The sequence below is a fragment of the Vanessa cardui genome, chromosome 29, assembly GCF_905220365.1.
Source record: "Vanessa cardui chromosome 29, ilVanCard2.1, whole genome shotgun sequence".
Classification (NCBI taxonomy): domain Eukaryota; kingdom Metazoa; phylum Arthropoda; class Insecta; order Lepidoptera; family Nymphalidae; genus Vanessa; species Vanessa cardui.
The window spans coordinates 2,931,323-2,954,087 of record NC_061151.1 but is presented as its reverse complement, the minus strand read 5'-3'; the positions used below and the strand labels follow the sequence as shown (position 1 = coordinate 2,954,087).

Sequence of the window (22,765 nt, the reverse complement as noted above, 5' to 3'; positions counted from 1 at the left end):
AGAATCTTACTATGAAAGCAGTCAGGAGCTGTCATTTTGGCAATTGATTACATAAATCATATGGATAAAAGTAAAGAAACAGCCTGTAATAAATGTCCCACTCCTAAGCTAAGGCCTCCTCTTCTTTTGAGAAAAAGTATGGAACTACTGTCACGCTGCGCCAATGTGGGTTAGAGGATACACTTGGCAGAATTTAGTTGAAATGAGACACAGGCAGGTTACCTCACGATGTTTTTCTTTACCACCAAACACGGTATGATTTTTACTCCACCAATTTAGCACATGATAATTCTGCATTGGTTAAGATGCAAGTGTTCTTACTATTGGGCCATCTCAGCTCGAGATATATAATAATAATGTCCAAATTTATAAAAAACTGTGATAGTTTTCTGAATGTTCGTAGAAGTAATTTAAAACCAAGAGACATACCTGGAGCAGTCCAGTATCCGATTCCTTGAAGAAAGCCTCGATCCCTCGACAGAGATCGAAAACTTTTGGATTGTTAGATATCAGTTTACCCCAAACCGCTATTCCCCTCTCCTAAACGGAATTGCAAATAAATGGCTTCAGTTAAGTCACTTTATTATAATGATTAAGATAAGAACGAGAAGAACCAGCACAAAATTCAGTAGTTACTCTTTTTTTAACATTGAAAAATACAAAGTCATGTTAATTAAATACAATTATTTAATTTAATATATCCTGCTTAGAAGTCAACAGGTATTAACTCCACGCTTTTCTATCATCTATAAAATCTTGTATCGAATAATATGATTTTTCTACCAATGTATTTTTTACAAACGATTTGAATGTACTAAGCAGCAAAGTTAAAATTAACTTAAATAACAGTTACCTTATGCATGTACTCCTTGTCCCTTATCGTTAACGTTTCCTTCAATTCTCCCAAAACGAGCCGTCTTATCGGACCACCCCTTTCTACCAGTGATTCCTACAACATTAATTCAAATATTTTTAGTGACGCAATTGACACCGGTAATCGAGAAGGAGTGAAAATCGGCTGTCATTGTATGCGCTTATTATGCAGAGGAACGAGGACCATGTGATGAGAATTTGGATGGATATAAAGGTAGGGGCAGTGGCGTAAATAGGGCGGAACCACCGGTGCCCAGGCACAGGGCGTAGACTCTCGGGGGCGCAAGAATAGACAGACTGCACAGGACTATTGTTTTTCGTTTTGCTCTTGTTAAGATTCCGCTGAGCCCCTAGTACTCGATTCCAATACAAACGTACTTACATGCTAGTATCATTAAAAACATACATCGCGCTCATTTTTTGGCAGCGCACGAGCGTATTTGTGTTTAGTGTTTATCGTTAATGGGCAACGCATTTGCAGTAGTGAACCTGCGTTTAAGTTTTAGTCAGTGAGACAGTAAAATAGGCAAAGGGTCTGCTTAAATAGGGCGCAGTTGTAGAAGCTCACACAGGGCTATTTACAGCACTGGGTATGGGATGAACAAAGAAACAATGGATAGATTGTGTGAAGACGATATGGTTAGAAAGAATGTTACTTGTGTGATGACGTTCGTCAGAGTAGTATGAAAGAAAAAGAAATGCTGCCCCGACCCCAAGTAAAAGTGGGATAAGGACAGGGGGATTATTATTATCGAGTGGTGTGGACACCGGTTTTCATGGGTACGATACACCGAGGACACGGAGATTTAAAAAAAGTTTCCTAGTTATCTATGTTGTCTTGGGTCTGGGTGTTTGTGGTACCGTCATTACTACTGACTTTCCATAACACAAATGCTTCAGCTTTTACATTGGGATCAGAGTAATGTATGTGATGTTGTCTAATATTTATACAGCACTCACTCTAAAGAAATTATACCCAACGTCCAAGGTCTCATCCAGGATATCCTCGTTCCAAGCCCGAGCCCTCAGTCTCCTCAACATGGCCAAGGCTGCGACGCAACACGAAACTCCCGTATATGTTTTAAATGTTTGGTATCTGTTTGTTGTACAATTTATATTAATATTATAAATTTGAAAGTAAATCTGTCTATCTGTCTGTATGTTTCTCTTTCACGATCAAACCGTTGAACCGAATTTGATGAAATGCTATGAAGCAAACTTGAACTCCAATAAAGTACAAAGGCTTCTTTTTTGCCCAACACATGACATTCAACCCCCAAAATGCGATGCCCCCAACTACTAGTTACTAATATTCCCATTTACCTCTCCTTTTAAGCTTATCGCTTGTGTTAGTCGTGGCTACGACAATAACCTAAGGAGTCAGGATCAACAACAACAACAACAGCCTGTAAATTCCCACTGCTGGGCTAAATGCCTCCTCTCCCTTTGAGGATAAGGTTTGGAACATATTCCACCACGCTGTTCCAATGCGGGTTGGTGGAATATACATGTGGTAGAATTTCTATGAAATTTGTCACATGCAGGTTTCCTCACGATGTTTTCCTTCACCGCTGATCACGAGATGAATTATAAAGACAAATTAAGCACATGAACCAGCGGTGCTTGCCTGGGTTTGAACCCGCAATCATCGGTTAAGATGCACGCCTTCTAACCACTGGGCCATCTCGACTCATCAAGGAGTCAGGATCGATCCTGGGATTTTCACATCACTTATTACGATTAACACTTTGTCAATCTACTAACGAGGTTTGAACCTCCGACAATTTATTACGAATAAGACCGTAAGAATTCACTGAGCCTTGATAGGGTACGAAGGTTTGCCTATCATCCACTACCCTAAGCTACTATAACCTACCTGAAGCTGGCCATGTGTCTCGTAGCTCTCAAGATCCACTTATCCACATCCACCTGATGATATTGGGAATGGTAATTCTGATCAGCAATCTCCACGACGCTGTGCAGCACCGTCTCGGATTTCGGTCGAGGTATCATGTCATCTCTAAAAGCAATAAGAACTGATCAATGGAAAATTAATATTATAAATGCCAAAACAAACTGATAGTCTCTTCAAATCAAATTATTATAGGTACATGGGTTCCATTGAAAATTAGAATTGAGATTTTGGAAAACAACTTGGAAGCTGAATGGTACACCCATTTAAGACACGATTACTATCATCGCTTACCAAATCTCTTTCTTTATATTTTCTTTCCATTTTTGTTGTGTTTTTTTAAATTAAGTAGTATACACTTTCGTTTACTTTTATTTTTTAATTGTCAGGATACTTAATTCAATTTTTATACAGATACTTTTTATATATTAATCATGTCATAAATAAACTTTCATTATTTTTTAATTATGTGTCACTCTTTTACAGCCGAATCTTTGGACAAAATTTTGTTGAAATTTGTTTTGAAAATACAACTCCAAGAATGGACATAAGCAGAATTTTTTTAATGCCTAACACCAAACAACCCTTAAGCGCGAGCAAAACATGCTACATCTAGTATAGCAAATAAAACAATCAAATCATAGGCCATTTGTAAAGCAATTTCCATCTGTACTTTCACACATACCTGCCATATGCGTGACCGTCTGATTTTGGACAGTAGAGGAAGAAGTCCTCGCCTCGCAACTGCATTATCTGCTCCTGAGTCGGAGCTGGTGGAGCTCGTTCTGGTGGAACTGGCAGTTGAGGTGGTGGCTGGAAATAAGATAATAAAGTAGAAAGATATTTTACAAAACACAATTGTATGTATAACCTAACCTAAAATGATGAAGTAAAGACTCTTGGCTATCATTGAGATCTTTTTCGATAGAAATCTAATAAGTTTCTGGTAACCCGATCTGGGATTTGAACCCAATAATTTCTGATCTTATCTGATATGACCTTACATCTAGCCAATGAGGCAGGATAAAAGACTAACTTATCAAAAAGTGATAACAATTCAAAATCAATTTCCTCAAACATTTTCAGAATCCCTATTTGGCTTGACAGTACCAACATAAGAATTTTTATTTTATTGGAACATTCAAAAATTAAGAAATGTGAAACAGATGAAACATGATGAGGAAAGAAAACAATGTATTTTATTTCATACAAAAGTTTATTAAGGGAGGTAGTAACTTATGCCATTACTATTATGCTGTTATTATTGTCGGCACATTTTCAGTTCAAAATTAAAAACGATTTAATTTCATTCGTATTACGATGTATTATATTATGTGTAGTAACCTCTTTCGGTGTTTTCTGATAAAAGTCTTGAACCTTCTTCCTGGAGGTAGCTCTTGAAGTTGCTAAGCTGACAGCACTCAAGGAACCTTGAGGATATTTACCCTGAAATAGACGATTGCTGTAACACTAATCTGAGTAATCACGGCGAAACATTAAGTATTTCATTTAATTTATATGATATAGTTATCATATAAATTAAATGCGTGCTAGTGCACGGATGTTATGATATGACACCACAGTCATTGGCGGATTTTTGCCGCCCCTACTTTTTTTTGCAACATTTATGATTTGTGATTGTTATTAGTATGACTATAAACTAGGTGATATGTCTGTCAGTTACTAGATTATTTTTCCAACCCGCTATGTAGTAACGAGTGTAGGGATTACGGCCGTAATGTGTAATACATATAATTATACATAAGTATTTTTTTTAATTTAAGTAAGTTTTTTTTTAATGACTGTAAGAAAACCAATTTGGGCTAAATTTGCCGCCCCTCTAAATCTGCCACCCTAGGCTTCAGCCTACTTAGTCTATTGGTAAATCCGCCACTGACCACAGTAGAAACTTCTAAAATTATCAGTGTTCCTTTACTGCATTGTCCATTAATTATATATAAAAACCTTCTTCTCGAATCACTATCTACTAAAAACAAACCGCATCAAAATCCGTTGCGTAGTTTTACAGATTTAAGCATACATAGGGACAGATAAAGCGACTTTGTTTTATATTATTTAGTGATTTGTCTATATTCAGACAAAACCTATACCAATATTATAAATATAAAAGTAACTGTCTGTCCGTCGATCTTTCAGGACCAAAGCATTGAACCGAATTTGATGAAATTTGGTATGAAGCAAACTTAACTCCAAGGAAAAACATAGGGTATATTTTTGCCTGACACATAACAGGCAATCACCTTAAATGCGAGCGAAACCGCAGAAGACAACGAGTTTTATATAAAAGTCCGCATGGATACCACCAACTCATCAGTTATTCTATATTCAACCCACAAACAGCAAAAAGTAATATTTTTCTGGTTAGAATCGTCATTGGAACAATAACTACAGACACAGAGCACTTAACATCTCAGCACCAAAGATTGGTAGTCTCACATTTACATTACATTAACAGCCTGTAAAATTCCCACTGCTGGGATAAGGCCTCTCCGTTTGATAAGGATTGGAACATATTCCAACACGCTGTTCCAACGTGGGTTGGTGAAATACACATGTGGCAGAATCCATGAAATTAGACTCATGCAGGTTTTCTCACGATGTTCATTGTTCCTTCATCGTCGAGTACGAGATGAATTATAAACACAAATTAATAATAAAAATAAATTAAGATAATATAGATAGATAACATTAATTAGATTTGCAAGACAAAATTATATTTGTGATGCATCTATTAACTCTTTCTTCGGAATGACGTCATCACTCCGCTTACCTCTTTCAACTTCTTCTCAATCAGCGCATTCCTGTTCATGGTCTCCCATTCGCTCTTACAGTGAATCTTCAAAGCCTTCAAATCCAGGTCATAGTTGGGATCACGGAGAAGCGGTTCCTTTTGCACCACCTATGGTTAGTAAGTACAGTACAGTAACAGCCTGTAAATATCCCACTGTTGGGCTAAAGCCTCCTCTCCCATTAAGGAGAGGGTTTGGAACATATTCCACCACGCTGTTCCAATGCGGGTTGGTGGAATGCACGTGTGGCAGGATTTCGATGAAATTAGACACATGCAGGTTTCCTCGCGATGTTATCCTTCACCGCCGAGCACGAGACGAATTATAAACACAAATTAAGCACAAATATATAGTGGTGCTTGCCTGGGTTAGAACCCGAAATCACCGATTAAGATGCACGCGTTCTAACCACTGGGCCATCAGCTCATATGGTTAGTAATAGTCATACAAAATAAATAAAATAAAATCTTAAAGCAAAAGCATACCTGGACTACTAAACATACATATAAAAACATAATTATGGTATATCACACAGATAACTAATATACATGTAGTAAAATTGGAGTGTGTGTATATTAAAATAACAGTTTTTTACAAAACTTTTACAATGTTCGTCTATCTGTCTATACGTCTGTATGTTCCGACTACTCTCTGGAATCGCCGAGCGATTTTGAGGGTGCTTTCACTAGCAGATAGCTTGTGTAATAAGGACTAACATAGGCTACTTTTATTTTGGAATTTGGTATAAATTTCAAATTAAATAAAAATCGCACAAAGTCGCAAGCCACAACTACTTGAAAATAAAATACAAGATTCCATTACAAGACATAAAAGAAAAACATCCGACCACTAATCCAAACCAGTATGAATACTTTTAAATAAGAACGATAGTATTATTTACAGAAGCCTTTACATAATTTTTACCTCAATGTTAGTAAGGGTTATATGAGGCTTCGGCGTGCCCTTTTTAGCAGCATCCAGGTCACCGTAATTGGCCAGGAAGTCCAGTACAAATGACGTTATCCCAGCGTAGCGGAGAAACGCACCAGCTCCAAACCTTCAACATTATAATCCTTTGCATTCATTGCTCAAAAATCTTTACCTTCCCTTCGAAATCTGGTTCATGAGAATATTGTAACAAACATGCAAGTATTGATACAAGATTTTATAGATGATAAAAAAGGCGTGAAGTTAATACCTTTTGATTTCCAAGAAGGATATATTAATTTAAATAATTGTATTTAAATAACATGACCTTGTATTTTTTAAATGTTGAAAATAATAGCTACTGAGTTTCTTGCCGGTTCTTCTCGGTAGAATCTACTTTCCGAACCGGTGGCAGCTTCACTTAATTGTAAAATGACGATTCAAAAGTGCTTGTAAAAGCCTACTTCAATAAAGTTTATTTTGATTTGATTTAATTGACGTATAAAGCTTTTAAATGTGAGATATAGTGCAGTGTCATACGCTGAGTGCGATAGACGTGCCGCCTTGATTTATTGTTGTTGCTTTTTACCTGCGGTCGATAAGCGCGTACGCGCTCGCGCGTGTGTGTGTGCGGCCGGCGATCGCCGGCGCATTTGTGACTTACGCGAGACCGTACTATGAAATATATTTAGTATGGCGCGTTCTACGTCGTCGGATGATATAGATATTTATGAGAATTTCAATATGAATACTGATGTACCTATCCACTCGTCTACTACAAACGATGAACAACCTAATAACATTATTAATGAGAACTTCGACATGAATATTTTGGAACCTACTCATTTGCCTCCAATCAATGAACAGCAGTCTTATAGCGCTAGGGAATCTAACATTTCTAACAAAAGGATGCGAGATGTTGATGAAGCAGAAATTTGGCACGTCGTGTCCAAATCGGGTAAGCGATACGCTCGTAGTTCTCAGAACGATAGAATACCAGAAGAAAAAGTTGAGATTAGTGTCACATCCAAAGAACCGTTGCCTAAACAATTTGCCTTTGCCCGTCTAGTTAAGAATAATAATATCCCAAATATCCTTAGAGTCAGATATATTAACGCTTACAAATTAATAATACAATTTGAAAATGAATCCGGCCTAACAAAATTATTGGAATGCCAGGAGATAAAAAATAAGGGATGGAATTTGCAAAGAACCCTGGAGGTTGGTGTTTCATATGGAACTATTAAAAACGTAGAATTAGACTTGTCTGAAACTGATATTTTAGAAAGTATTACTAGCTCGGCTGAGTTAATTGCAGTAAAACGGCTTAACCGCAGAGACAGCAATGGAATCCAAGGATGGACACCAAGTGAGACTATACGTCTGTGTTTCAAGGGATCCTCTTTACCTGCGTATGTTCATGTATATGGAGTGCGAACTAAGATTGAAACTTATACGTTCCCAGTAACACAATGCTCCTTTTGCTGGCGTTTTGGCCATCCTAGAAAAGTTTGTCCTAGAAAGAAACAAGTGTGTGTCAAGTGTACCAAAGATCATGAAAACTGTGAGACTACTGAAATTAATTTTGTATGTGTGAATTGTCGGGGTAACCATATGTCCTTGAGCTTAGATTGTCCAATACGCGTAAAAGAGAAGAAAATCAGAAAAATAATGGCTGAATTCAACTGCGCATATAAAAGAGCTCTCACTATGTATGTACCCCCAAACTCCCCATCTCCTCAAGAATTTAACACCGAAGTTCAAGAAGATATTTGTGATAATATGAATACTTCGCCTAAAATTTCAACCTCTTACGCATCTGTAACTGCATCAAAACTAACTCGTAAGCAACAAGATGCTCCTGTAAGCAAGAAACAATCTACGAAATCTAATAATAAAAGGAGACACAAAGATGAGGATGATGATGATATTAACTGGAGTGAAGTAATAAATCAGGTGCCAGATACAGAATCTCTAGAAGAAAATAGCACAAGAAATATGAACTCTAAAACACATAAACGAGAAGAAAGCCATATCTCATTTTATGAATTACTAAGAAGAATTGGAAATACCATCCTTAATAAAAACAGTACCATTCATGAAAAATTTAATGAAATTTTGAAGATGTGCTGCAAATGGTTGTACGATTTCGTTGCTAACTTTATCCCTGATTTGAACTTTATTAAAAATATATTTAATAATAATAGTTAATGGATAAAGTATTATCAAAAGCAAAAGTCAACATCATCCAATGGAATTGCCAAAGTTTAAAAAATAAGACTATTACCTTAGAACAGTTATTAACAATAGAAAAAGTCCATATAGCTTCGTTAAACGAAACTTGGCTGGATCGTAATACAGACCTTAGAATTAAAGGGTACAACATATTTCGCAGCGATAGAAGCGACGGTTATGGTGGCGTTGCAATTATTACTCACAATTCAATTAAAGCACAAGTTCAGAACATAACAAATCGCAACGCCGGTATCGAACTAATTTACGTCAAAATATTCAATTTAGATTATTTAGGGAACATTGTTTCCATTTATTGCCCGCCATCCGTTACCACTTGTCAACAGGATTGGGATGAACTTTTCTCTATGTTCTCGGAAAAAACGCTTCTACTTGGAGACGTGAATGGCCACCACTGTAGTTGGTCCCATAAAACAGACTCCAGAGGCAGCCAAATATTTGATTCCATGCTTAATTATAACTTTATTACCTTAAATGACGGCCGGCCGACACGTATAAAATTAGTAAACGGTATTTTACATCAGTCTGCCCCAGATATCACCGTAGTTTCATCTGATGTGGCAATTGAATACGATTGGAGCATTTTGAATGATACCCTTGGTAGCGATCATCTTGTATTAAAAATCTCTATCGCTGCTAATTCTAATCCTTCATATATTAAAAAAAGAAATTTGAAAAATGCTGATTGGGAGTCTTATTATAAAGTACTCGAGGATAGATTGTCACGTTTTATAATATCTGACGACCTACAAGAAGCTTACGATTCATTTATTAGTATAATAAATAATGCAGCCAGTGCATCCATTCCATATATTAAAATTAGCCAAGATCCATGCTCAAAATTTATACCGAGACCTTACTGGAACTCTAGACTCTCTAAGGCTGTAGCCGAACGACGACTAGCTCTAGGAAACTTCAGACGCAATGGTACGCCGGATAATCTTTCTATTCTCAAAGGAAAAATCAGTGAAGCACAAAGAGTAAGTCGTATTGCTCAAAAGGAAGGATGGAAAAACTATTGCTCGTCTTTAAATAAAACTTCAACTACAGGTCAAATGTGGCAGTGCATGAAATGGATGAAAGGTCGCAGAGCTCAGAGAAAGCATGTGGATAAAACTAGTGCCTACAATTTATTACGTAATTTAACTCCAGATCACGCAATTACCGCTCAGCCTATATTTAATTCTTTTAACCTTAAATTGGAGTTGCCAATATCGCTACATGAAATGGAGAAATGTATAAAACAATCTGACACGGCACCCGGTTGTGACGACATATCGTTCTCTATGATTAAAAATTTACCCAATAATGGTAAAAATATTTTAGTTTCACTTTATAATTCTTTTTTAAAACATGGTTTTGTTCCAACTCAGTGGAGAGACATTCGTATATGCCCAATTCCAAAACCTGGACGAGATCTTAATTCTCCCGCATCTCTTCGGCCCATTGCCCTCATGTCCTGCTTTTGTAAAATCTTCCATAATATTCTGAACAAGAGACTGGAGTGGTATTTAGAAAAGAACGATATGTTGTCACAAAATACATTTGGTTTCCGGAAGTGTCGATCTTGTTTGGATGGATTATCTAATTTAGTAACAAATATTCAAACAGGATTTTCGAAAGGTCTTGTCACATTGGGATGTTTCATCGATATTAACGATGCTTACAATAATGTAAATGTTAACGCCCTTTTGTCCATACTAGATAATATAGGAGTAGGTTCGAAGATCTGTACATATTTATGGAATTTTTTAAAAGAGAGGCGACTAAACATTGTTGTAGATAATAATTATTTGTTATGTCGAAATACGGGGCAAGGCTTAGCTCAAGGAGACCCTCTGTCTCCCCTCTTGTTTAATGTGGCGACTATCCATATCTGCAAAAGCCTTAGCGAACGCATATTCATATCCCAGTATGCGGATGACTTTGCTTTGAGTGTTACCAGTAAAGACTCTTGCAGTGCTGCATCAGAATTGCAACCAGCCTTGGACAGAGTTGTCAAGTTGTTGGGAGATCTAGGACTTGAAATATCACCTACCAAGAGTAAGGCATGCTTATTTAATAGAAGTCGAATCCTTAGTAACCTCTGCAACCTGACGATAAATAATACCCATTTAGAACTTTTAGATAGCGTGAAATATCTTGGAATGTGGCTGGATCGTTCCTTGCGATGGGGAAAACACGTTAATGAATTAAATGAAAAAGTTTCAAAATTTCTTAATATTTTTAAAGTTTTAGCTGGCTCTGGCTGGGGTGTACATCCCAAACATCTTAGACGGTTATATATGTCCATAATTCGTAGCAAAATCGATTACGGTAGCTTTCTTTATGACAATAGTTGCAAATCACATTTATACAAATTAGATAAGGTCCAGAACCAAGCCATGAGAGTGATAGGTGGTTTTATCAAAACGACTCCCATACATGTGATGGAATCAGAACTTTGCCTACAGCCGTTGTACATTAGAAGACATTATTTAGCTGGCAAATTTTTATTGAAATTGAAATCACTTCATGATAATGGAGTTATCCCTTTCTTGGAAGAATTTTATATATCTTACTGTAATAGTCAATTTTGGAGAAGAAAGAAGAAACCGCTCTTAGCTTTGCTTTATTCAGATTTTAAAAATATTCCACTACATTCTACTAAAAAATTGGAAATGTTTTCTTTTGATTTTTGGATTACTAATTTAGACGTCTCTAGAAATATTAAGTTTATTGGATCGATTTCCAAGTCTAAAAAAGAATACAGTTTTTTGGAATTACGAACACTCTGCACGGATATGATGAATGAATATGACTCCTTCTATAAAATTTATACAGACGGTTCAAAAGATTCGGTTGGTTTAGGAGCTGCTTTTTTTGATGAACAATTAGGATATGGTCATAAATTTAAAATTAACACAAATATATCAATAATGTATTTGGAACTTTTCGCAATAGCTGAGGCGTTATCATATGCAACAACTTTAAGTAACAATAAAATTGTAATTTTCACGGATTCAAAAAGCTCGCTACAACATTTGGCTCGGTGTACCTCGACATTTCGAGGAACCCCGATAGCCTACACCATACTAAAGTTATTACTGCAGTCGAATGCTGTGTCTAAAACTATAATTTTGCAGTGGATTCCATCACATGTAGGTATATTAGGAAATGAAAAAGCCGACCAATTAGCCAAAGCAGCCACTGCCGATGGAATAGATGTATCAATAAGGCCTTACTATAGTGATTATATTTATAAAATTAAGAAAGCGTGCTACGATTTATGGACTGAATATTTTGACCAAAGATCAAAAGAAAAAGGGATATGGTATAGAACCATCCAGCCACAACCTCCGTCCATGCCATGGATAGATAAAAGTAACCTACAAAGAACAGATTTATCCCTTATGATGCGCATTCGTTCCGGTCACATTCCATTAAATAAGTTCGCTTACCTTATAAAAAAAATAAATTCACCGAATTGCCACACATGTAATGTCGTAGAAGATGTTTTTCATATTTTAGTGGAGTGTGTCCGGAACAACGCGTACCGACGAAAATATTTTAGTGATAGTTTAACGTGTAATTCTGTTGGCTATTTCAATAGTGTGTTGGCTACTCCAAATTCGATTAATGCCACACGTACCTTGCGATTGGTTGGGATTTGCATTAAGAAAACTTAAAACGTTTCTCAAGTCAAATCTCAACTTCATTCTTTCACAATGTAATTTTAGTTAATATGTACTCATTATGTAAACATTGTATTAATTACAGAGTGGCATAGTCAGAATGTAATGACTAAGCTCTTAAAATAAAGATTAAAAAAAAAAAAAAAAAAAAAAAAAAATGTGAGATAAACACAAAGAGCTTAATATAAATAAATAATTCTGAAATCTCTATAACACATACAAACTTGAAAATGGCCGGTAGGCTACTTATAAGAGTGTAGACAAAATCAAGATCAAAATGCATTTGATTCAAGTAGTCTTTTTTATAAACAAGCACTTTTGAATTGTCATTTTACTGGTTCGAGATGTAGATTCTACCGAGAAGAACCGACAATAAACTCAGTAGTTACTCATTTTCAACATTTAAATATACAGTCATATTAGTTAAATACAATTATATATGTATGTAACATAACCCTGGAAGTCAACAAGTATTAATTGTACGCATTTTTATCGTCAAAGAATGGATTTTGCGAAATTCCACCTCTAAGGGGGTAAAACTGTAAGTCGACCCCGTACAGGCAGGTTTAGGTAGTCTACATATATTTTGGAAAATTAAATACTTACAACTTATGCGGCTGTCCCAATTCATTCAACATGTGAGGATCTAGTATGTAGCAAACGGTTTTTACTAGACTCCCACTTTCCGGTGATGGGGGGTGACCCCAAATTAGAAAGTGGCGGTCCCCAGCTGACAGAATCATCATATACGTAGTGCCCACACGTTTCTCCATAAATCTGAAGACAAAACGTAAAGAGTTAGAATACAATATAATACATATACGACGACCTCCGTGGCCGAGTAGTGTGTACAACGGTTTTCATGGGTATGCCACTCCGAGGTCCCGGGTTTATGCAGAAAAAGTTTATTACTTTTATGTTTTGTGTTGTGTCTGGGTGTCTGTGGTACCATCGTTACTTCTGATTTTCCATAACACAAGTGCTTTAGCTACTTACACTGGGATCAGATTAATGAATGTGGTGATGTCCAATATTTATATATAATCATGTATCTTTAAATAAATGATAATGAAATACAGCTCTCTAAAATTCACTTCTCACTTTCGCAAAGTTGACAATCGACTTAAGGTCATACGCTATTTTGACAACTAAATATAATCAATCAAAATCAATATATTCTTAATAGAATATAGATATTAATATATAGGCCTTTAAATCGTCATTTTACAAATTAAGTGAAACTACTATCATCATCATCATAATCAATGTCGCCATTTGCAGTGAGCTCTATTTACAGAATAGCTCCACACTTCCAAAAAATGTTTTACTATTATAACAGATAATTAAAACATTGATGATGATCTCACACGCTTTTATATTTCGGACAGGACAATCTTTGGCCAAGGACTTTTGACCTGCAGCCCAAATAAAGAAATAACTAGAGCAACAAGATAATTCCATTATCCAATATCTATAGTAATATTATAAAAGTGAAAGTAACGCCGTCTGTCTGTCTGTCGCTCCTTCACGACCAAACCGCTAAACATTTTTTTTTTTGAGATAACATCACATACATTACCCTGATCCCAATGTAAGTAGCTAATGCACTTGTGTTATGGAAAACATGAAGCAACGACGGCACCACAAACAGTTGGGTCTGGGCCCAAGACAACATAGAAAACTAATGATAATCTACACTGACTCGGCCGGGAATCGAACCCAGGACCTCGGAGTGGCGTACCCATAAAAAGCGGTGCACACACCACTCGACCACGGAGGTGGTCGGCGACGAGGAGAAACTGAATTTGATGAAATTTGGTGTGAAGCAAACTTGAACTCCAAAATATGACATAGACTGCTTCTTTATCTAACACATGATGACCAATCCCTAAAAAGCGAACAAAGGCAACTAACGCCATCAAATCCGGCTCAGCCTGTATGTTATCCGGATGCTTCGCCAACAACCCCCTCTCCATCTCGACCATCTTGACAGTGTACTTATTGTCGTGGAAGAAGAAAGACGTCAAAAGCTGATTGAGTTGTAATTGAGGCTTCCCTGTGAAATTTGATTGGTTCAAAACAAATAAACACTTCTCTGATTGGTTCATTTTAAACGTGTGTAATGGTAATAATATAAATAATCAGGCTCAAAGCATGTACCTCTTTTGCTATTAAATTGTCCAATTTGTGCTATATGTTGCTACAGCTAGTTAAAATCCCTTTTCATTAAATTAGGAAATAGTGATAGATGAGCGAATATTTGGTGGTAGTGACAGAATAACATATGAAGCTAATTGTCCTTTTTTATGGTATATGTTGGCAGACGAGCAAATATACGCTGTAAGAAATATTAATTATTCCTCACATCGTCAATGTGCCACTAACCTTGGGAACTAAGATATTATGTCTCTGGTGCCTGTAGTTGGCTCTGACTGGCTCACTGACCCTTCAAACCGGAACATCCAATCTACCGCCAAATAACAATACTGAGTACTGTTATTTGGCGGTAGAATAACTGATGAGTGGGTGGTACGGTAACTACGCAGCCTTTTTAATAGATGTCAGATGTACGATGACTGTGAACGCACTGTAGTCATTTATACAGACTAACCCATGCGTAAGGGCTCTACCTTCAAACAGAGCCAGTAACCAGATATTGAGGGATATTGTCCAAAATTTATGGCTATCACCGGTACATCAAATGTAAATATTAGGTCAAGAATATTTTGAATGCAATTGTGAGATCATGGATTGAGTAATGAAAACTTGAAAACCAACTGACATACGCGATTATAATACTAGTTAAGAGAATACTGAAAAGAACTAGACTTACCTTTATAGCACTTGAGAGACAGCATACACTGCCTGTAGTATCGGTCACCAGATTCAATGAGCTCGTCTACATCTTGTCTGACGAATTCCGCTGGAGTCTTCTCTTCTAGAAGAGCTCGGCACAAAACCGCTATGCAAGCAGTTTGGGCACCTTTGTGTAATAAAGGATTTTTTATGTATTATTAATCGATTATATAACTTGCTAACTTAAAGAATTGATAACCATTCAAACCCTTTATTGAGATAATTCAGTAAAACATCGTAGAGTTGCATCATTCGTGAAATTAATAAGTAGTAAAGTAAAGCAACAGCCTGTAAATTTCCCAATGCTGGGATAAGGCTTCCTCTTCCATTAAGAAGAGGGTTAGGAACGCTGTTCCAATGCGGGTTGGTCGAACGCACGTGTGGCAGAATTTCGATGCAATTAGACAACACATGCAGGTTTCCTCACGATTTTTTCCTTCACCGCTGAGCACGAGATGAATTATAAAGACAAATTAAACACATAAATCAGCGGTGCTTGCCTGGGTTTGAACCCGCAATCATCGGTTAAGATGCACTCGTTCCAACCACTGGGCCATCTCAGCTCGAATAAGTAATGCTAGGTAAAAATTGGTGGTGAATGAACACATCATAAAAAGCCTGCATGCACTGAATATAATTCTGGTGGATGTGTTTACACCAAACCGTAAAGTAACTGAAGCTACTTTTACCTAGCATTGAGATATTTACGAGATAGCCTTAATTCTATACATATAATAAAATTGGAGTGTCTGTTTGTAATATTAGAAAAGCCCTTTTTGACTCAATGCATATATGTACACGGTACATATACCAAAATAACATTTTTTACAATTTTCTTCTATCTGTCTGTCTGTTTGTTCCAGCTAATCTCTGGAACTGCTCGATCGATTTTGACGGGAGTTTCACTGACAGAGAACTGATATAATGAGTAATTTAGGCTACAATTTTTTTTTGTTAATAGCGTGTTGTAATTTGTTTATTTGTAAAACGCGTCGGACACGATGGTGTGACGACTTACGCAAGACGGCTGGCAGGAGCTGGATGCGAGTAGCCCAAGAACGATCTCAGTGGCGTGCAATGGAAGAGGCCTATGTCCAGCAGTGGACGGAAATGGGCTGATGGATGGATGTATGGATGGAAACGCGTACAAGGTAGCGGGCACTACTAGTCTCCAATGCCATAATGTACCCAAAACACCATTCATTTTAAACACGATTGTGATGGTAAAGCCTGCCGTTCATACCACAAGCCGTCGATGAGTATTTCTTCGAATTACATCCAATGTTCCCTTGGAGTATCATCTTATTCTTCTCCACTTGACTGAAGTTGTGCCATATCTGACAAAAACATTAATTGTCAAATCGCATCGTAGTGTGTATAACAATACTTACACATATACATTTAGAACTAGCGCGCACTGGTAACTTTTGTCACGGTGACTTTAAAGTGTTTGTCACTGTCACGTCACGTTTCCAAAGCGGAGTGCGCTCATTAATAGAGAAGTGACAAAACATTTTCGAAATCGAAGTGTCATTTTGAAAGCGAAGAGAATACTGGGTTTAGTACCCAGTATTGTCTTTGCTTTCTTCCCACGCTTTAATTTTCACGTGAATATCTGAATACTCTTTCAATTTTTTAACATAAAGAACTGGTCTCTTTTCCACTTCTTCTATTAGAACATCATTATCATATATCGTCTTCACTAATGTTTACGTTTTGAATAGACGGTGACGCCACTTCGCGCGCCAAAGTCGGCAGTCAAAGTGCAGATAGCGCAAGATTGACGACGAGAGTGACAAATTTGTCACTAGCATTGCTATGAAAGAACGTAAAGGCGCTGACAGTTTCGTCACGGGCTTGTTCGCCGGTCGGCGGACACAAATATCACCCAATTGTCACGTCGTAACGTGCGCGCAACTCCATACATATTCATGGACTCGACAAGAGTGACGAAACAGTCACCGTGACAAAAATCACCCGTACGCGCTAGTTCTTAATGTCTAGTCTTCTAAAAATCAAGTCTGCTGAAAGAAGTCTTCTTAAGCGCGACCACTTCTTTCACTTAGTGACGTGTCATGATTACCATCAGAGTAAAGAGTGCACTTGAAAAAGTGTTTGCCCATACACATATCAATATATCTATCTATACATATAATAATATTGGAGTGTCCGTTTGTAATATTAATATAGCCCTTTTTTACTCAATACACGGTACATATACCAAATTAACATTTTTCACAATTTTTGTCGGTCTGTCCGTCTGTTTGTTCCGGCTAATCTCTGGCTGGACCGATTTTGACGGGACTCTCATTGGTAGATAACTGACGTAACAGCGAGTAACTTCGGCTACAATAACATTTGTTGTTAAATTCAAACGCGTATAAGGTCGCAGGCACAGCTAGTCTTAAATAAAATTCTTCGCTTCAAGATTTACTTAAAATTTCATAATTGGAATGTACTAAGTACTTAATACCTTTTTTAACTTAGCTCCTTCGTACAACGGCTGCGTTATCTCCTCGGGAGATATTCTCGGCAGCTTCTTCCTTCTCCTCCTACGCCGGAGGTACGGAGGCACCCATTTACGGGTAGTCAGCTCCGGCAGATCTATCATCTGTTTTATTTATATGTATAAATATGTGACGTAGTAATACAACAACAACAACAGCCTGTAAATTCCCACTGCTGGGCTAAAGGCCTCCTCTCCCTTTAAGGAGAAGGTTTTGGAACATATTCTACCACGCTGTTCCAATGGTGGTTGGTGGAATACACATGTGGCAGAATTTCTATGAAATTTGTCACATGCAGGTTTCCTCACAATGTTTTCCTTCACCGCTGAGCACGAGATGAATTATAAAGACAAATTAAGCACATGAATCAGCGGTGCTTGCCTGGGTTTGAACCCGCAATCATCGGTTAAGATGCACGCGTTCTAACCACTGGGCCATCTCGACTCACGTAGACGTAGTAATGCCCCAAATTAACTATGAAATCTATATTTATATTATAAATGTTCAAGTAACTGTCTGTTTGTCTGTCGCTCTTCACGACCAAACCGCTGAACCGAATTTGATGAAATTTATTAACACTATAACGTCCAGTTTGCTCCATCTTCCTTTTGTATTATAATCTATAATAAAATCACAGTTCACATTCTTACAATACGTGGCAATCTCTGTGGTGGTGGTGGCGGTCTCCAGGGTCGGGTCCGAATCGTCACTTTTGTGACCTCCGGCCATCGTCGCTTAAAGCGTTGTTTGCGTAACATTGATCTGTATTCTGCCTCTCTGAAAAATGTCACTTCTCTCAATCTTAAAATTCACAAACCTCTAATGGTATGCAAAAATGGTGTACCTATGTAACGCAACCCAGCCGTGATATATTTACAGACTCTTATTTTATAAGACATTACTACGAAAAATAAAATAAAATTTGGGATCAACCAATTGTGACGGTATGTCCCAACGTGCATTGGAGCAGCGCGATGATAAGCTCCAAGCTTCTCCTTAGAGGGGGAGGAGGTCTTAGCCCAAAAGTGGGAATTTACAGGCTGTTAATGTAATGTCCCAAATATATCAATTGAAGAAAGGAAGAGCTTGGGGCACTGAAATGGTACTATTGCGAAATTACTTTTAACTTTAAGTTAGTAGAATACATTTTTCAAAAGCACATTATGGCGCTTCAGACTTTCTTTCCACTGTCAAATTCATTTTCAACAATCCCATCACGAAATGTAGCAGTAATGTTAAATTGTTACAATAATTAGTTTATATTGTTTAAAGTCTTAAGTTCTTCTCATTGTAAGAAATCTCCGATTAGTTTTACTTGGTGGTAGGGCTTTGTGCAAGCCAGTCTGCGTAGGTACCACCCACTCATCAGTTATTCTACCGCCAAATAACAGTACTCAGTATTGTTGTGTTCCGGTTTGAAGGGTGAGTGAGCCAGTGTAACTACAGGCACGAGGGTCATGACATCTTAGTTTCCAAGGTTGGTGGCACATTGACGATGTAAGGAATGGTTAATATTTCTTACAGCATCATTGTCTATGAGTGATGGTGACCACTTACCATCACGTGGCCCATATGCTAGTCCGCCAACCTATACCATAAAAAAAACAAGTAAAAATGGTCACCGGAAGTGACAAGCCCAGCAGATATGAAACATCAAATTGGCTTTTTAAATAATTTACAATGACATCAGCTGCCCATCCTGATAGCTTCCGTAACACTTCCTGATCATCACGCCATCAACTGGTTCCATCCTAACTCACCACATATAATATAAAAGCAATAAATAAATATGATATAATAACGAGTGCCTATATATAGCCTATTCCAACAGAGGTAAATAATATGTTTATCTTTCAAAACTTAGATCTACTCATGTAAACAGCCCCCCCCCCCCCCCTATATATGGCTATAGATAAAATAACATACTCGCGTGCGATTTGCGAAGGTGTTTTGGGGAGCTCCTCAGCTTCCGCGAGCGGTTCATCCTTTATCCTAGTTTTACTTTTATCCCTTCTCTTATCAGGTGCGTCGCCGGCTGCTTGTGACCTTGGAAATACAAATCATTTTATTTGAAACTAGCGACCCGCCCCGGCTTCGCACGGGTTCAATACTGATACTAAATATTCTACAGAATTTGTTTATTTACGACATCACATTTGACACATCTAAAATTATCAGTGTTTATTATACTGTATGTATGATATAGGTACAAAACTCTCTCTTCCCAAATCTCTCTTTCTATAAAAAACCGCATCAAAATCCGTTGCGTACTTTCAAAGATCTAAGCATACATAGGAACAGAGTGTTGGTGGCGACATTGTTTTATACTATGTAATAATAACACCATCGGCATATACATATGCATATATATACTCATTAAGTGTGATATACTTATAATTAAAATAAATAAGTATTAAATAAATTAAAAAAAAATAAGGTTTTGAAACAAACAACAATAGGCTTTTTGACTGGTTTTTAAAGTCCATTTTGTATTATTTAATAGAGGTTAAGGAACCCAGTGAGTTATTTTTTTATTGAAAACGCTACTTGCACAATATGGCGCTTCAATGGAATCAGTGAAGTCACTTGCCTGTATTGTCTATCATATCTATGGTACATATAATGCACACACAGTAGGCAAACGAGGTTAGCAAGCAAATGACGTCATCATAAACCCGACCAATCAGGAGCGTTTTGTGTCACGTGACAAACGTTTAAATGCATTTTATTGGATTTTTGAGTAAATTCTTTATTATTTTCAACTTTCGTTAATAAATAACCATTTTTTGACTCATAATATATAGTAGTTGCATTAATTGACACTATTTTCGCATTGTCAAATAGCCTATTGTAAGTATTAACGCCACGGCAGCAAAAAAAATCTGCGAACGAGCTGAAATATGTTAGGTTAGGTCAGGTCAGTTTATTATGTTATGTTTCCAACGTAAACTAGCGCAAGTGCAGTTTTTAATGCCTAGGCGTTAATGCTTGAATACATAGTAATCCTTAAAGAAATACCGTTTTAATTTGAATATATTCTATACATGAACTTTCATTAATCTGTAAACTTAATATATTTATTTTATATCTACTTAAAATATATTTTACATATACTTAAAATCGTTCACACAACATTGTCTTCATTACAGAGTAGAAAATACTTATGTGTAATGTTTATCTAGCATCTATTAATTTATATGTATATGTATTTATGAGAGTCGAGATGGCTCAGTGGTTAGAACGCGTGCATCTTAACCGATGACTGCGTGTTCAAACCCAGGCAAGCACCGCTGATTCATGTGCTTAATTTGTCTTTATAATTCATCTCGTGCTCAGCGGTGAAGGAAAACATCGTGAGGAAACCTGCATTATACAAATTTCATAGAAGTTCTGCCACATGTGTATTCTACCAACCCGCATTGGAACAGCGTGGTGGAATATGTTCCAAAACCTTCTCCTCAAAGGGAGAGGAGGCATTTAGCCCAGCAGTGGTAATTTACAGGCTGTTGTTTTATTAATTTATATAAAAAAATTTAGCGCTAATTATAATTAGCGCCTTTTTTCTTTTTAACCTTCTTCTTAAAAAATGGAGATTATCGGTTCGGTATGTATGTATGTATCATTGTTGTTTACTTATATTTGATTATGATGATTCATTGTGCTTCCAAGCATGTGTGCTCAATTTCGTAAATGTATGTTTGTATGTGTGTTATATGTTTGACCACGTTTTTATCGAAAACTGAAAATCGTATTGAGTTCATCATTTTTGATCGTTTAGTACACTTCAACTTAGGGACCAATTGTAAGTTTCATTAAAATCTAGCAATTTCATAGATATACATATATTTTTTATCTTTAGTTTCCTAGCAATTTTTATTTTTTATTCGGTTTATTTTTATAGATATATAGCGTAGATTTCTTTTGACACGCAATCATCTTTTTGAGAGTTTTGCTTTAATTTTATTAAAAAAAAAAAAACTAAACACACAACTGTCATATAGCTAAATACATATTTTTTACAATAAAATCATAAATCTTACTTGTTTTTGTCTCCCATGTTTTCTTGTTATCTTCTACGAAGTCGACCCTTAAAACAGAAGGCTAAAGATTTAAATAAAATTTAGAAAATAATTATTTTTTATTTTATGTTACACTTTTATAACAGAATTTTACAATTTTTTTTTTTGATTTTTTTAATTTTTTTAAAATAATAAACACATTTCGTGAAACATGTTCATGGTTTTCAAGTTTTGTTTTTGTTTTAATTGTCAAAAAGAATAAATAGTTTTTTAAAGTTGCCGGTATTTTAAAATTTGTAGGTATATATTCAGTTTGAAGAAAAAAATTACAAGGAAGACAAGTGGTAATATAAAGAAAACATCTTAAAAATCTATTACATATATAAATATTACATTATTTTCGTAGGTATAATATATATATTTTTTTCTCTTAACTCTAAAACATTGTAATGAATAATTATTTTGTAAGCCAAGGCGTTAATAAACGATTGCATCAGAAAAAATAAAATATGTCTATGGTACAAATGCCCTTGGACTTTGAATAAAATTATTCGTTGAATAAACGTTGAATCGAATAATTAACATAGTAACGAATCGATACTAAGTTTGACGCACTAATTATCGACTTAAAATCTTACAAACATGCGTTTGAAAAAAAAATTATAAATAATTATTAAATAAATCTTTACTGAAAATATTGGTTATACTTTAATAAAAAATAATGCCCGTGAAAAATGAAAATGAAAATGTGAGGCTTGTAGATATACTTTGTAGGAATAACATTGGAGTATATAGCATGTGCCTATAGAATATAAGGCATAAGGATAAAATTAATCATTAAATGTACACTTCAAATAGATCTTGGTTGGTTTTTTTACACAATAAGTACATAAAATAAAAAATGTACTTTACCAAACAAATTATTACCATGTGT

The 22,765-nt window shown here is 36.2% G+C and overlaps 1 protein-coding gene across 1 annotated transcript in view; it reads right to left on the bottom strand.

Moving 5' to 3' along the window:
* LOC124542009 overlaps window positions 1-22,038 on the bottom strand; it is a 56,266-nt gene extending 34,228 nt beyond the window's left edge. Inside the window, exons 1-16 of the mRNA XM_047119961.1 lie at window positions 21,853-22,038; window positions 19,739-19,858; window positions 18,463-18,589; window positions 17,779-17,916; window positions 16,549-16,642; window positions 15,283-15,432; window positions 14,364-14,505; window positions 13,056-13,226; window positions 6,520-6,652; window positions 5,577-5,705; window positions 4,130-4,231; window positions 3,471-3,598; window positions 2,750-2,893; window positions 1,834-1,969; window positions 854-949; window positions 430-540 (exon numbers count right to left, since the gene is read on the bottom strand). Coding sequence (XP_046975917.1) covers window positions 430-540; window positions 854-949; window positions 1,834-1,969; window positions 2,750-2,893; window positions 3,471-3,598; window positions 4,130-4,231; window positions 5,577-5,705; window positions 6,520-6,652; window positions 13,056-13,226; window positions 14,364-14,505; window positions 15,283-15,432; window positions 16,549-16,642; window positions 17,779-17,916; window positions 18,463-18,589; window positions 19,739-19,858; window positions 21,853-21,869 — 1,938 coding nt within the window. The 5' untranslated portion in view covers window positions 21,870-22,038. The remainder of the gene's footprint in view (window positions 1-429; window positions 541-853; window positions 950-1,833; window positions 1,970-2,749; window positions 2,894-3,470; window positions 3,599-4,129; window positions 4,232-5,576; window positions 5,706-6,519; window positions 6,653-13,055; window positions 13,227-14,363; window positions 14,506-15,282; window positions 15,433-16,548; window positions 16,643-17,778; window positions 17,917-18,462; window positions 18,590-19,738; window positions 19,859-21,852) is intronic.
* Window positions 22,039-22,765: the final 727 nt, after the last annotated feature.